This window comes from Myodes glareolus, chromosome 14, assembly GCF_982192425.1.
Source record: "Myodes glareolus chromosome 14, mMyoGla1.1, whole genome shotgun sequence".
Lineage (NCBI taxonomy): Eukaryota > Metazoa > Chordata > Mammalia > Rodentia > Cricetidae > Myodes > Myodes glareolus.
Window position 1 is genome coordinate 41,165,483 of NC_142039.1, and position 14,090 is coordinate 41,179,572.

The window sequence follows — 14,090 nt, forward strand, 5'->3', positions numbered from 1 at the left end:
TCATACAGAAGAAAGAGCATCACTTATCAAAGATCAGAAATGAAGAGATCCATATACTCATAAGATCAATAAAAGTGAGTATAAAATTAGGATAACATGCAAGAGGGCCCAGCATGGCAGCACGTGACAGTAATCTCAGAACTCAGCAGGTACATACAGGAGGATCAGGCATTTGAGGCCAGCCTCCGCTATAGCAAACTGGAGGCTAGCCTGGCCTGGAGGATAACAATCTTTCAAACCTCACCAAGCAGAGTGGAAGAATGGACAGAGACTCAGTCTCCTGGGGCAGTAAGGGCAGGGTCTCTGGCACTCTCCTGTCTATCTTGAACTTCAGAGCTGATTAAGGAGTATCTATTTATACACAGAAGTTATTCACCCCATGTCCTTACAGACATCTCTGCATTATTAAAGATATACACTTGATTTAATCTGTATAATGTTTCAAGTCTACTCCTAGGAGGTCTGAAAGCTAGTTTTACTATTTCTGTTCAAAAAATCCTGTAAGAATAATTGAAGGACAAAAATAGTAGAATCATTCATTCGCAGACTCTTACACATTTCCAATAAATCATTATTAGTAACATGATTTTCATCTCAACAAGCATGCAATGTTTGTTGATTAAAACATACATACAGGAAATTCTGAGTCAATGAAGGCGAAATAAAGAATAGAGAAAACTGCCCCACGATTCTCATTTCCAGATCCCCTAATTTCTGTGTGTAAATCAAGTAGAAGATTCACACCCGTGGGATTGAATATCCAGTATACATCTTTTAATCTTTTAGACTGCTAGTTAGTTCTGTAACGATCTGAGCTTTTACTTCCCCTCGGTCAGTCTGCATGCTAAAGAACATTGCTCAGATTCCTAGGCATACCTAAGTCAGTACAAAGTCTTCGAACATGAAACAATACATGTGTTCTTAAAAGTGTACTTAAAACGTAGACACAGTGGTTCTCAACTTTTTTAATACCGAGACCCTTTAATGCAGTTCCCCATGTTATGATGAACCCTTAACCGTAGAATTATTTTTGCTGTTTTTTCATAACGGTAACGATGTTAAGATCCGATGTAAATATGTCATACACGATCGGGGTGGCAACCCACCGGTTGAGAACCACGGTGACATGGAGGACTAATAATGTATTACTTCCTATTTAGTGCAATGAGCAACAAATGCCAAACTTATTTGTTGCTAATACATGTGGTTATCCCTACTGAAGGCTGAACGAATTGTATAGACCTACGTAATACAATGTGTTAAATTTTAACTCTTGGCTCAGGTCCCGCCTCCAGCCTTTCATTGGACAAACGCACAGAAGGGCCGTAACTGACAGTGGTTTCCGCCCCTGCTCTTGAGGTTTTCAAACAGGTCCGCCTTGGTATTATAAAAGCTAAGAAGCGGGCTGGTTGCGGTCATTGTGCTCTAAGCTTACAGCTTGAGCTTCACAATGTCTGGTCGTGGCAAAGGCGGGAAGGGTCTGGGCAAAGGTGGCGCCAAACGCCATCGCAAGGTCCTGCGCGACAACATCCAGGGCATCACCAAGCCCGCCATCCGCCGCCTGGCCCGCCGTGGCGGAGTCAAGCGCATCTCCGGCCTCATCTACGAGGAGACCCGCGGGGTGCTGAAGGTGTTCCTGGAGAACGTGATTCGCGACGCGGTCACCTACACGGAGCACGCCAAGCGCAAGACCGTCACCGCCATGGACGTGGTCTACGCGCTCAAGCGCCAGGGCCGCACCCTCTACGGCTTCGGAGGTTAAACAATCGCCTATCTAGCCTATTCCTCACAAAAGGCCCTTTTCAGGGCCACCCACCTTTTCACTTAAAAGGGCGTAATCAATTTCTCGCGTTCTGTTTGCTTTAAAAGTCCAAGGTTTTTTTTTTTTTTTCGTTTTGTGTTTTGCTTTTGTAGGACCAACATTTTGAGCCAACAATTTAGCTAGTAAAAGCTGGGAGATAGCCGTGTAGTAACCTTGAGGACTCAGGTTTTGTTCTCAGCAGCCACACGGTGTCTTTCAAAGACCTCTAACCCCAGTTCCAGGGTGATCTGATCTCAGTCACCAGGCATGCACGATGGGCTCACCGATCCAAAGTTTCAGAAGACTTTAAAAGGTAAAAATTTGAGTTTGAGGAAGTGGCTGCCCACCTCGAAGGGATTGTGCTAGGATGTGAAGTTTGGGAATGAAGAGTAAAGCATCTCAGTGTAGGAAAAAATATCCCATGTGTCTCTAGCATGGTTTAAGGTGAAACTACCTAAGTTTGGTCCCAGGAGTTGTTAGATTTCCACCTAGGCCAGAGATTCTATTCTCTTGCATAGGATGCCATCCTTCCTCCGTAATAGTCCTGTGTATGTATTTGTTTTACATGTATGAGTATATTTTATTTTATAGTTTCCCGGGAGCGCACGAATACCAGGGGAGAGTGTGGTGGGCCGTGGCAATGGAGCTCAAGGCATAGTGTTAGCTTGGCTTAGTATTCCATCTCCAGTGCTCTATGGAAGCAGGCCTGGTGGCTTATTCTGTGCTGTTAGCATCCAGGAGGTGGAGACTAGTCAAAAGTCAAGGCCATTCTCTGTTCAGGGCCAGTGAGGTATAGATGCTAGTTGGTCTCAAAAACTAAACCAAATCCTCTAATCAGTTCAGTCTTGGAAACTTGAAGAACTGAACCTTGTTAGTTCCCTGTTTAGAATCTTTCCTAATTTCTTAGTCTTTAAAATATGTAAAGTTTGACATATAAATCTTACATCTGCCCCTCAAGTAACAGTATACATGGTTCAGGACTTGATTAACTTTCATCCGCAAATCAGATGTTTCCAAAATATCACCAGAGAGAGAACATCAGTGTCCCCTCAGTACTTAATTCTTTTATTGTGTGTGTGTGTGTGTGTGTGTGTGTGTGTGTGTGTGTATTTATCACCTTTACAGTGATTCCAGGGATGAAACTCAGATGATCAGGCTCACTAGATTTATTCAGCTGTCCTGCCAACACTTCCTTTTGGGAACTTTTGAAAAAAAGTCCCAGACCCTGAAGATAACAGGAATCTTGGGTATTGGCGTCCTCAGTGTGTCTTTCAGTAGGTTCTCACTGCCCTGCAGTCAAGATTTTTTGTTATGTTCTCTTATTTATTTATTTTTATTATGTTCTCTTATTTATTGCTAAGTAGCCCAGTTAGGCCTAGAAAAAATCTGCAAAGTTCAGAGACTGAAGGGAGTCACGGGGATTTCAAAGAGTAGGAAAAGATTAAAAAAAACAAAACCAAACCTAAACAACAACATCCTGCGAAGAATCTTCTGACATTCCACGGAATGATCGGTGGGGTCTATGTGCAGAGCACTACTCCCCGGCGATTCTGGTTTAAGGTCAGTGAGGGACTGAAGAAGGCTCTTGACAGGTTCAGTCAGGAATGCTTTAAATCTGAACAGAACAGGTACGGAGGTACACTCTAATCCCAGGACTCAGCAGGCAGAGGCGACAGGAGGACCCGGGACAGCTTGGTCTGTGAGTTTCAGTCTATATCTCAAAAACAAACATAACAAAAAAGAAACAAAAAAGCCAAACAGGAACAAACAAACACTACCAGGTGTGGTGGCCTCCACCCATAAATCCGCGTTTAGAAACGGTGAGTTGGAGGATTGCTGAGAGTTTGTGATTAGTTTGTGCTTCCTAGCCGCTCCAGGATAGCAGGGCTACAAGACTGAGATCTCGTTACAAAGAAAAGAAAGTTAAACAAAGAAGATATTAACATGGACATTTAAGCAAATAATTCACCAGGAAGTTTCAGCCTTGTTTCTAAAGTCACAATCACTGCAATTTTTTTTTAAGTGAAAAAAAAAAAAAAAACAACCCAAACGTTTATCTGCGTGCCCTGCTTGTCATGTAGGATACAGGGCTTTTTTTTTTTAACCGGAGTGCCCTGTGGGTCTAGTGCACAGAACACGGGTCTTCAGGCATGGTGACAAATGACTTTACACGCACAGCGGCCTCCTGGATTACAGTTGCTACAGTTGCAATTTTGGTACTTTAAAATAACTCTTTTTTTTTTTCCTTTTTTTTTTTTTTTTCGAGACAAGGTTTCTCTGTAGCTTTGTAGTCTGTCCTGGCTGGTCTTGTAGACCAGGCTGGTCTGGAACTCAGATATCCGCCTGCCTCTGCCTCCCGAGGGCTGGGATTAAAGGCCTACCGCCTGGTTTGTATTTACTCACTTTTAAAAAATTCCTAGGGAGGTCGGATAAAGGTACTTGTCGGGCCTGAGAAAGGAGACATGACTGTAGCTCACTAGAACAGGGATTTAGTTCCATTCCCAGCACCCTGATATCCTACTTTATATTTTTTCCCTCACATTGGGTCAGGGTCCCTCCCTGCTAGGACATATAGATCCAAAATTGCTAAATTTATAATCTGTTGACTCCAGATCCTGGCCACATTACGAATGCTAGGAATTTTTTTTTTTCCCCCAGATCTCATTTCCAAAACAAGTCAGGAAAGGGTTTAAAAATTTTCTTGCTGTTTAAAAGACACATAGCAGTTAGGAAAAAGAAGAAAATGAAATGCTTTCAGATCTGCGAACTCGATTTTCCTTAGTTTTACAAAGCCTTTCCACCATTTTCTGTAATTGGAAAAGTAAACAAACCAGTTTTTTCTTTTTTAAATGGATATGTTGTTGTCGCGCTTCTCCCACAACCCAATTCATATGTAAAAGCTTAAAATGCAAAAGCTCCAGGCCTGTTCTTCGGAGGCGGTGGGGGCGCCGAACGATTTAGAAGTGATAAAAGCGGGCGCAGGTGCTTCGGGCACTTTCGCTTTCGGCGAGCTGTCTCTAACCAGGGCGGCGCCACGGAAAATGGCGACCTGAGCGTCACCAAGAGCCGCTTAACAGGCACCGAACTAACAAGCTTGTTTTGAACATTAGGAGAAAAGTGGATTCATGTAGTTTAGCTAAACCAGGTGGTAAACCCACGGTTTTTCACTCTGCCTTCCAGTGACAGTGTTAATTTCAATACCTAAAAGTTTGGAAATATGGGCGTTCGGTCAGGTCGCTCCGCAGTCCCTTCCTCTCCGGCAGACACTAACCTAACGTTCACATAGCACAAGGTGCTGAGAACGGTCGTTCTAAACTCATTGTTCCAATACTCTCTATAAATGCAGGAAGCAGTCATGAGTAGCTTCAGAGTGCAGAGGCCAAACTGATCCATAGAAATGCAGGAATGCCTATTTAAGACTCTGCCTTTAAGCCGGTAGGCTTAAAGATGGGAGACTAGCTTAAAGAGGGGGTCGTGCGTAGCTCTAAATTGTGAACAGTTGTGTGGCTCTGAAAAGAGCCTTTGGGTTAAGAGTGAGATAGGCGCGCTCACTTGGAGCTGGTGTACTTGGTGACGGCCTTGGTGCCTTCGGACACGGCGTGCTTGGCCAGCTCCCCGGGCAGCAGCAGGCGCACGGCCGTCTGGATCTCCCGGGACGTGATGGTCGAGCGCTTGTTGTAGTGCGCCAGGCGCGACGCCTCGCCCGCGATGCGCTCGAAGATGTCGTTGACGAACGAGTTCATGATGCCCATGGCCTTGGAAGAGATGCCGGTGTCGGGGTGGACCTGTTTCAGCACCTTGTACACGTACACCGAGTAGCTCTCCTTGCGGCTGCGCTTGCGCTTCTTGCCGTCCTTCTTCTGCGCCTTGGTCACGGCTTTCTTAGAGCCCTTCTTCGGGGCGGGCGCGGATTTAGCGGGCTCAGGCATCTTGAGATCTCTTTCTATGCAAAGAAAAAGAAAGTGAAGCCTGAGAACACGTTGTTTGTATATTTGTAGGGAGTTTTATGCAAATTAAGACTTACTCTCACCCTATCTGATTGGTTAGCTGTTACAGAGGCCGATTTACTCTCCCATTGGTTAAACCCGAATTTTGTAACAACCTTTCGAGCGTTTATGCTTCTTAACTCTACATCAAATTCATTTCCTTCTAAACGTTTTAGATTAGATTTTTTTTAAAAAAGAAGAATTTATTTTACTTTAAAATTCTAGAAGTTAAAGCTCGCTTCCAATTCAATATCAAACCGTTGAAAAGGTCTGTATTTTTCCACTTCCGGTTTCGGTCCAGTGAAAGAGAAAAGAACAGAGATCCATACACTACCCTCAGGTTCCCAAGGTTCCCAAGGCAGTACAGTTTAGTACCCAGAAAGCAAAACTCAGAGTGAAAGTAAACGGTTGAGAGTAAATCCTACTGAAGACAAACGGTAGAGCGATACGGGAATAAGAAATCCTGTTGGAAAACAATACATTGAATAGCCGAATTGGAAGATCGTGTGTCAGGAGCTGAATAGGATGGAACCATCTAGATTAACATATGAAAGAAGACAGATCGCAGAGGAAGGCTAGACATCCTTTATCATAGCATCTGGGAACAGACATGGACGCCAATACAAACAAAACAAAACAAAACAAGCAAAAAGCCCGCGATATGCCAAAGTAAAAGGCAGGCTGTCCATCAGGTGGCCAGATGCTTTCTGGGAACTTCTCCCTAGCCCTGTAGTCCATTATCCACTGGGGAGATTTTCCTTTATTGTCTCTATTCATTTTTCAACCACATGACCCTGGTACAGTTCTTTGCCCTGAGACACAGGATGTAGTTTCCCTGAGTCTAGGATTTAGTGTCTGTTGGGCCCTAAAGCCCCACCAAGGAGGAGACACTCTCGGCACGGTTGATGCAATAGCAAGAGGAATTTTTATTCTGCTGTGGCGGCAGAGGTCCCTCCGGCTGTAGAGGAGAAGAACCCCTCCTTTGTTGATTACAGGCTCTTTTAAAAGGAAAAAACCCCACAAAATCAGGGAGAGGGTTGTACAGAATCAAAAGGGAGAGTCCAGAAATCATTTGTCAACTATTTTGACTAGTTCATTGAATGGTCAGCTAACTCTAATTGATCAATGCTATGGCGGCGACTGGGTTGGTTAAACAAGGAGGAACACTTGCAGGTTATCTGCAGGACGTCTCACCCCAGTTCCAAGGTCTGGGTCTATTGAAGAAAAACTACAGAGGGGATGGAAAGTATTCAAAGCTCCAGTGCACGCGCGGTTGGTTACCAGGGTCCTCTGGTCCCCAGGAAGGGGGGGTGCAGTAATGCTAAGGTGCCCCAAAGTCTTTCAGTGTCCTCTAAACTTTGGTGTGTTGCTCAGCCAACCTGACCAGTTTTCATGACCATTCAGTTCCTGACCTCCATGGGTAACTCACAGTATGTTTTTTTTCTTCCTCTCCTCAAGACTACTCGGGTTTTCCTATTGCTTGCATTTACAGTTTGTTTTTCAAACGCTAATACAACTGACCTTGACCTTCTGAACCTGTTTTTAAATTCTTGTATTAATGAGACTAAGAACTCAAAGAAGGAACAGCAGTTTCCCCAATAAACATCAGAACTAACATTTTAATTTAGTTAAATCATTAAAAGAAGAATCTAGCCTGGCTATGGTGGCACACACCTTTAATCCCAGCACTCAGGAGGCAGAGGTAGGGGGAATCTCTAAATTTGAGGTCAGCCTCGTCTATTGGGTTCCAGGACAGCAAAGGCTATACTTTGAAACCCTGTCTGGAAAAACAAATTTAAAAGCTAGGCATAGTGGTACATGCCTTTGATATTAGCACTTGGGAGGCAGAGGTAGGAGGATGTCTGAGTTCTAGGTTAAAATAGATAGATGGTAGAAAAAAGGCTAGTGATGCTTTGTTGGGAGCCCTGAACTTCCAGATCCCGAATTTCTTGTAAACAACTTGTTTTCCCCTGATCTGAGTGCCAACAGCTGCTCTGAGCACCGACCCTCAGGAGTTCTTGAAGGCAGAAGAGTGGTTTCTGGTGGGTTTGGCTGGGGCATGGCTATCTCTATATAAGCTGCCCCTGAACACAATAAAGAGGGCATTCTTGGAGCATTCCTGGATCAAGGATGATCAAGGTTGTTTCCTAATTTTCTGAGAAATCGCCACACTGACATCCAAAGGGGTTGTACCAGCTTGCATTCCCACCAGCAATGCAGAAGTGTTCCCTTTTCCCCACAACCTCTCCAGCATAAGTTGTCTTTAGTGTTTTTGATTTTGGTCATTCTTACAGGTGTAAGGTGGAATCTCAGAGTTGTTTTGATTTGCATTTCTCTGATGACTAAGGATGTTGAACATTTCCTTAAGTGTCTTTCAGCCATTTTGGATTCCTCTGTTGCGAGTTCTCTGTTTAAGACAGAGGCAAATAATTGTAAAGAAGATATTTACACACAAATGGGCTAATCTCCTAAATTAACAAAATGTTGCACAGAGGTAATCATAGAAGGTTGGAGCGATTCACACTGCTGCTCCATAAAGGTCATGAAAAAGCGCAATCAGGGAACTGCAACTGACTGCTTATCCAAAGTTTCTAGAAATGAGATAGGGCTGAGACCAGTAGCTACTTTGTTGTTGAGACAGCATCGCTCTCCTTAGCTCTGGCTATCCTGCTGCTCTCTCTGATCAGGCTGGCCTTGAACTTTCAAAGGTTCTCCGGTACCTGCTTCCCTCGTGCTGGGATGTGCACCAGCATGACTGGCACCAGTAACTGTTTTTAAAGATGATAGAATGCCATTGGTGTTTGTGAGTTTGGTGTTTTGTTTTTGACTGGATCTCACTCTGCAGCCCTATCTCTTATCCCAGGCTATTCAGAACTCATTGGGTATTTGAAATTGGCCTTGATAGGATGGCAAAGCCACCTCAGCTGCCTAAATTCTTAGATTATGGTAATAAACCAACGAGCCACAGTTGACCTATCTCTGATTTTTAAGCAAATTGCTATTGCTAAAGACTTTACATTCCTTCACTTTTGTGTCTTGTTAGACAAGATTGGGGATTACACATAGATAACGAAAATAATGATTTAAAAATTTTAAATAGCAGGAACTACGTGCCAGTGCCGAAAATTTTTAAGGTCCTAGTAGTTATTTGTCTTATAGAAGGCTTCATGTAGCCCAGGCAGCCTTGAAGTTACTCTGCAGGCAAGGGTGACCTTGAACTTCTGCACTTTCATCTGTATCTGTACACAGTCAAAGTTCCACAGTAATTCCATGGCATTTGCCCATTTAGTGAATACTAAGACAAAACAAAACCAAACCCAAAATCAACCAACCAAGCAAACCCCCAAAACAAAAAGCAGAAACATCATAGGTGTTGGAGAAACAAATTAAAATATAATAGTTAGTGTATTCATGTTAGAGACAGGTTAGAGTTGTATAGTTTACTTAGGTATGGTTCAGTTATTGCAGAAATGAATTTCAAAATAGCACTTAAAGATTTTAAGTTAATTATTTTATTTTTTTAAGACATAGTATCAGAGTATTTCCTTGGCTAGCTTGGAACTTGCCAGGTGGTCCAGACCAACCGTGAACTCCAACAATTTTTGAGTTTCTGTCTCCTGGACGCTGGGACAGCAGGTATGCATCGCCATACACTGTTTGAGAAAGGTTTTGCTTTTTTTTTTTTTTTTTTTTGTCAAAGGTGGCTAGCCTACCAAGGGTCTATATTCCCTAAGTCTCCCAATCACCCTTTTAATCTCCTCTACCTGGTAAGTCTTTCATTTATACAAAGATCCTGCTTCGTTTCTGAAACTCAATGATCAAGAGTGGCAGCCCCCTTCCCTTTTCCTTCATTTCCTTTGTGCTAAATATGAATTAGCCAATCATGTCAGATTGTGACATCTCCTATCAATGGAATGATACAGTCACCACTAGGATAAAACACAGGTGGTGTTTATTTTTAAGTGAACTTATGGTCCCAGTGTGCTATAGTTAGCCTGGCTGGGATTCTGTTGTTTTTCCAACAGGGTGTCTCTCTGTAGCCCTGGCTGTCCTGGAACTTACTGTACATCAGGATGTCTACATTCAGGCTGACCTGTACTTGGAGAGCTGCCTGCCTCCGCCTGAGTGCTGTGGTTAAAGGGGTAAGCAATCACACCCAGCTCCCTGATGCCCCTTCTTTCATAGGGAAATTGCCTTCTCAATTTGTTTGGGATTTCTGTGTGGAGCACTGAGATTGTTCTTTTTTTTTTTTCTCTTCCCTCGAGACAGGGTTTCGCTGTAGTTTTAGAGCCTGTCCTGAAACTAGCTCTTGTAGACCAGGCTGGCCTCCAACTCACAGAGATCCGCCTGCCTCTGCCTCCCAAGTGCTGGGATTAAAGGTGTGTGCCTAGTTCCAGGACAGGCTCCCAAAGCTACAGAGAAACCCTGTCTCAAAAAAAAAAAAAAAACCCAAAACAAACAAACAAAAAGGGGCATGTATTTTTTTTTAAAAAATTTGTAGAATCCGTACAGACCAACAACCTTCCATTTTAATTTGCTATTAAATTGAAATGTGGTCTATGTCTATATTCCACATCAACTCTCAAGGATTTATTATTAAAAAAGGAAATACAGAATTTTATGAATAGTTTTTTATTAATTACATCTTGATGACATTTTGACTATATTTGGTTAAGTAAAACGCACTAAATTTCATCACCATTGCTATGCAGACAGCCTACACAGTTTTTATCAAGAGTGAACCTACACTCAAGAGCAACCTGTGATTCAGTTAATCCTCTCCTTGGCATTCAGGTTTCTCTGTAGGAAACTGCATAGAAAGAAAGGAAATGCCTAGGGTGTGCTTCCGGAGAAGTAGCTCTGACCCCGCGTGACCGCTGAAACTCTAGGTAAGGCCTGGTACTTGCAGCAGCCCCCTCTGCCCTTCAAATACACCAAACTACAGAACAGAGTTGTTCTCTTTTCTCCCTCTAGGAAACCTAGAGGCTCCAAGTGAAGCTTGCTCTTTGTCGTTGCTCGTCTGGTCCAGGAAGCCCGAGCGGGAACTCTTGCCCAACTGAACAGAGCAAGTGGTGCTGATGGTGGGGTGTGATTGGTGCCTATACTTGGACCCTGAAGGGCACCCGGGAACTCCAGAAACACTGGGGGTGACGCAACGTTGACTTGTGACCAATTAGTACCGAAGAACAGGGGAAACTCAGGACGTGTGAGGAAACACTCTGTGTCGTTGCTAAATAGTATGTTGAAGCCGAGAGGAAAGTAAAAGTCGCCAAGGAGGGTTCAGTGCAGCGCTCCGATACTCTAACTGGATATCATCGTCCTTGCTTCCCTGAAGAGTGAAACTGAGAGCCTAAGGATTGACACCAGACAGGGCAAACCATAAGACAAAGCACGAGTCGGAGTTATTTATTCAGACCTTACAGGAGTTCTTCTTCTTAAGTTCTTCTTATGCTCTGCACTAGCTCAGACTTGTCCAACTCTTTTTTTTAATTGATTTTTTTATTGAGATATCTATTTTTCTCTGCTCCCTTCCCCTCCCCCCTCCCTTCCAGCCCTCTCCCATGGCCCCCATGCTCCCAGTTTACTCAGGAGATCTTGTCAGACTTCTCCAACTCTTAATTCTACCAGCTATGAGAGGAAAAGAAACCCTTCTGGTGTCCAAACAGATCAAGGTTTTGCAGGCTTTGGGGAACAGTTGTGACCCTAAAAAGCAAAGAAAACAGCCACAAATTGGAAATATTAACAGGAAACAAACCCTTTGAAGATTTTTGGGTCCAAGGACTACTGTAATCATAATTAATGATAAATGGTGGCCAGTTGCCTGACCACTACCATTGGTCAATAGGGTTATTACAGGAGTTGGTATACCTGAACATATTTATCAGAATCCTCACTCAGTTGCTAAATTGGTCTGATAGAGAATGACATGCTGGATCATTTATTCCTCGTGTGATAAAGAATTTTACCATTAAGTTTATGGTGAAGAGATTTATCGTCCCCAGTGAGGACAGCTTTCAGTTCTAATGTTCAAGTCACAATGATTGATTTGGGGTATATCCCAGAGAAGGAGCTCGGAAAGTCAACAAGGCGTTGTTTTACTAGTAGTCATGACAACTAACCAAAATTGTACTGCACTTGGGAATAAACAACCATGTGGTAGTGGGGCCATTGGAAAGTCTCTTTCACTCAGAACTGCTGAGCCTGTTACTTGGCTTTCAGATAAGAAGGTCTGGGTAGATCAGTGGCCACTACCCCAGGAAAAACTTGTGGTTGTTAAAAAATTAATTGAGGGACAGTTACAGGGTGGTCATTTTGAGCCTTCATTCATCCCGTGGAATACACCTATATTTACTGTTAAGAAAAAAATCTGGTAAAGGAGATTATTAAATAATTTACGAGTCATTAATACCAGTATGCAAACTATGGGATCCTTACCACCTGGCTTCCTTCTAACGTCCCTTAAAATTGGCATATAATTGTTTTCTATTTAAAAGTTTTAAAAAAGTTTTAAAAATCATTCCTTTATATCCTCAATACCAAATTAGATTTTTAAATTTTTTTTTGTCCTTTTCATAAATTGCTGTAAGTGAAGGATGGATTTATCTCATCCTGCAGAGATGCTTCTTGCACAGGAAGGTAAAGCTTTCTAATAGTCCCTGAAACTGAGCATTCTCTTCAGGACACTCTTCCTACGCGTAAAAACAAGCCCAACTGCAAAGACAGACCAGACTAGCTAACAGCAAGAAGCCAAGATCAGCTGAGCTGCCTTGAATAGGTTTAAATCAGCTAGATTACTTGAAAGGGGCAATTTCCGTCCCCTGGGCTGCCCCAGGTTGTGTAATGTTACCCAGGTTACCCAGGTTACCCAGGTTACCCAGCCTTTGTGAGCTGTCACCTGTGCTATGGCAGGCTTTGGTTATGCTTTGATGATGCTGTCTTTGAGTTGCTGAATTTCTGCTCCTGTAAGTAACCTACCGCCTATACTTCTGTTGGGGTAATGTTTTTGTACGATGTGTGAAGATGTGTCTCTGTTTAACCTAACCTGCCTAAGACACCTTCTGATTGGCTTAACAAAGAGCTGTAAGAACGGTCAATAGCTAGGCAGGAAAGGACAGGTGGAACTTGTAGGGAGATACAGGAATGGTGGGAAAGAGTGGGAGATGCCTGAGATTTGCCAGTCAGAAGTAGAGGAAGTCGGACATAGGGTTACTGAGAAGAGGTAACAAGTTACATGGCAAAATGTAGGTTAATATAAATGGATTAATTTAAGTGTTAAGAGCTAGTTGGGAACAGGCCTAAGCTAAGGCTAAGCTTTCATGACTAAAGAAAGTCTCAGTGTCATTATTAGAGCGCTAGTGATATAAAGGAAGACCTGTCACATACTCCTGAATGTAACAAAGCCCTCAATAGCATCTCTGATTTACAATATGTGGTAGGTATTACTCAAAGAATACAAACAGCACAGATCAAAACCATCTCCAATCCATTGTTACTACAGTTGTTCCACACTTTACCCTTAATGGCCAGGCAGAGTCTATCTACCCCCTTTATGTAGTCACTCATCTGAGGTATCATTCTAATTTACCAGAACTAGAAAAAGATAATTTTGAGGTTGATAAATGGGCAGCTACTGTATTTGAGACAGCTGCTGAGTCACATGCTCCATGACATCAACCTGCTAAGATGTTACAGAACTAAATTTTTACTATCAAAGGACAAGATTCACAACCACTTCATTCTTGCAACCCCTCTGTACCCTCAACTTCAACGAGTGGAACGGATAGTTAAACCCCAGAAGAATTAAAGTTAATCATAGTCGACAGATGAATGTTACCCATCTACCCGACTCGGGAAAGTGAAGATGTGCTCATGTTTCTAGTGATACTTATTCCTATGTTATACATGGGGAAGCTCTTCCTGGTAAATCAGCTTCACATGCCATAGTGTGTTTTCCTAATGGGGATGCCAAGAGAGATTAAAACTGATAACAGCCCAGTCCATGTCAGTAATGTTTTCGGGCTTTTTGGAAAGATGGAATATTATTCATAGGAAAGGGACACCTCACAGCCCCCAGGGTCACACAATGATAGAATGATTGCACGGTTTAAAGCTTTGATTAGAAAAATAAAAGGGGTGATGACTACATAGGGTTGTTGTCTCTTCTAATAGGTAGCTATGATTAATCTTTTTTTTTTCACTTGCAATGTGAATGGGCACACAGTCATGGAGTTACGTTATGCTCAAAAGAGCCCCCGACCTGCAGCTTTGGTCTATTGGGAAACTCTGAAATGGGCCAGATGCAG

At 43.0% G+C, this 14,090-nt stretch overlaps 2 protein-coding genes across 2 annotated transcripts; one reads left to right on the forward strand and one right to left on the reverse strand.

Moving 5' to 3' along the window:
* Positions 1 to 1,434: 1,434 nt before the first annotated feature.
* On the forward strand, positions 1,435 to 1,842 carry LOC125396246 (histone H4). Its single transcript, XM_048428091.3, has one exon. It carries the CDS (start codon positions 1,451 to 1,453, stop codon positions 1,760 to 1,762), a length of 312 nt encoding a protein of 103 aa, XP_048284048.1. The 5' UTR covers positions 1,435 to 1,450; the 3' UTR covers positions 1,763 to 1,842.
* Positions 1,843 to 3,991: 2,149 nt separating this feature from the next.
* On the reverse strand, positions 3,992 to 5,738 carry LOC125396245 (histone H2B type 1-C/E/F/G/I). Its single transcript, XM_085699298.2, has one exon. The coding sequence runs from the start codon at positions 5,728 to 5,730 to the stop codon at positions 5,350 to 5,352; it is 381 nt and encodes a 126-aa protein (XP_085555424.1). The 5' UTR covers positions 5,731 to 5,738; the 3' UTR covers positions 3,992 to 5,349.
* Positions 5,739 to 14,090: the final 8,352 nt, after the last annotated feature.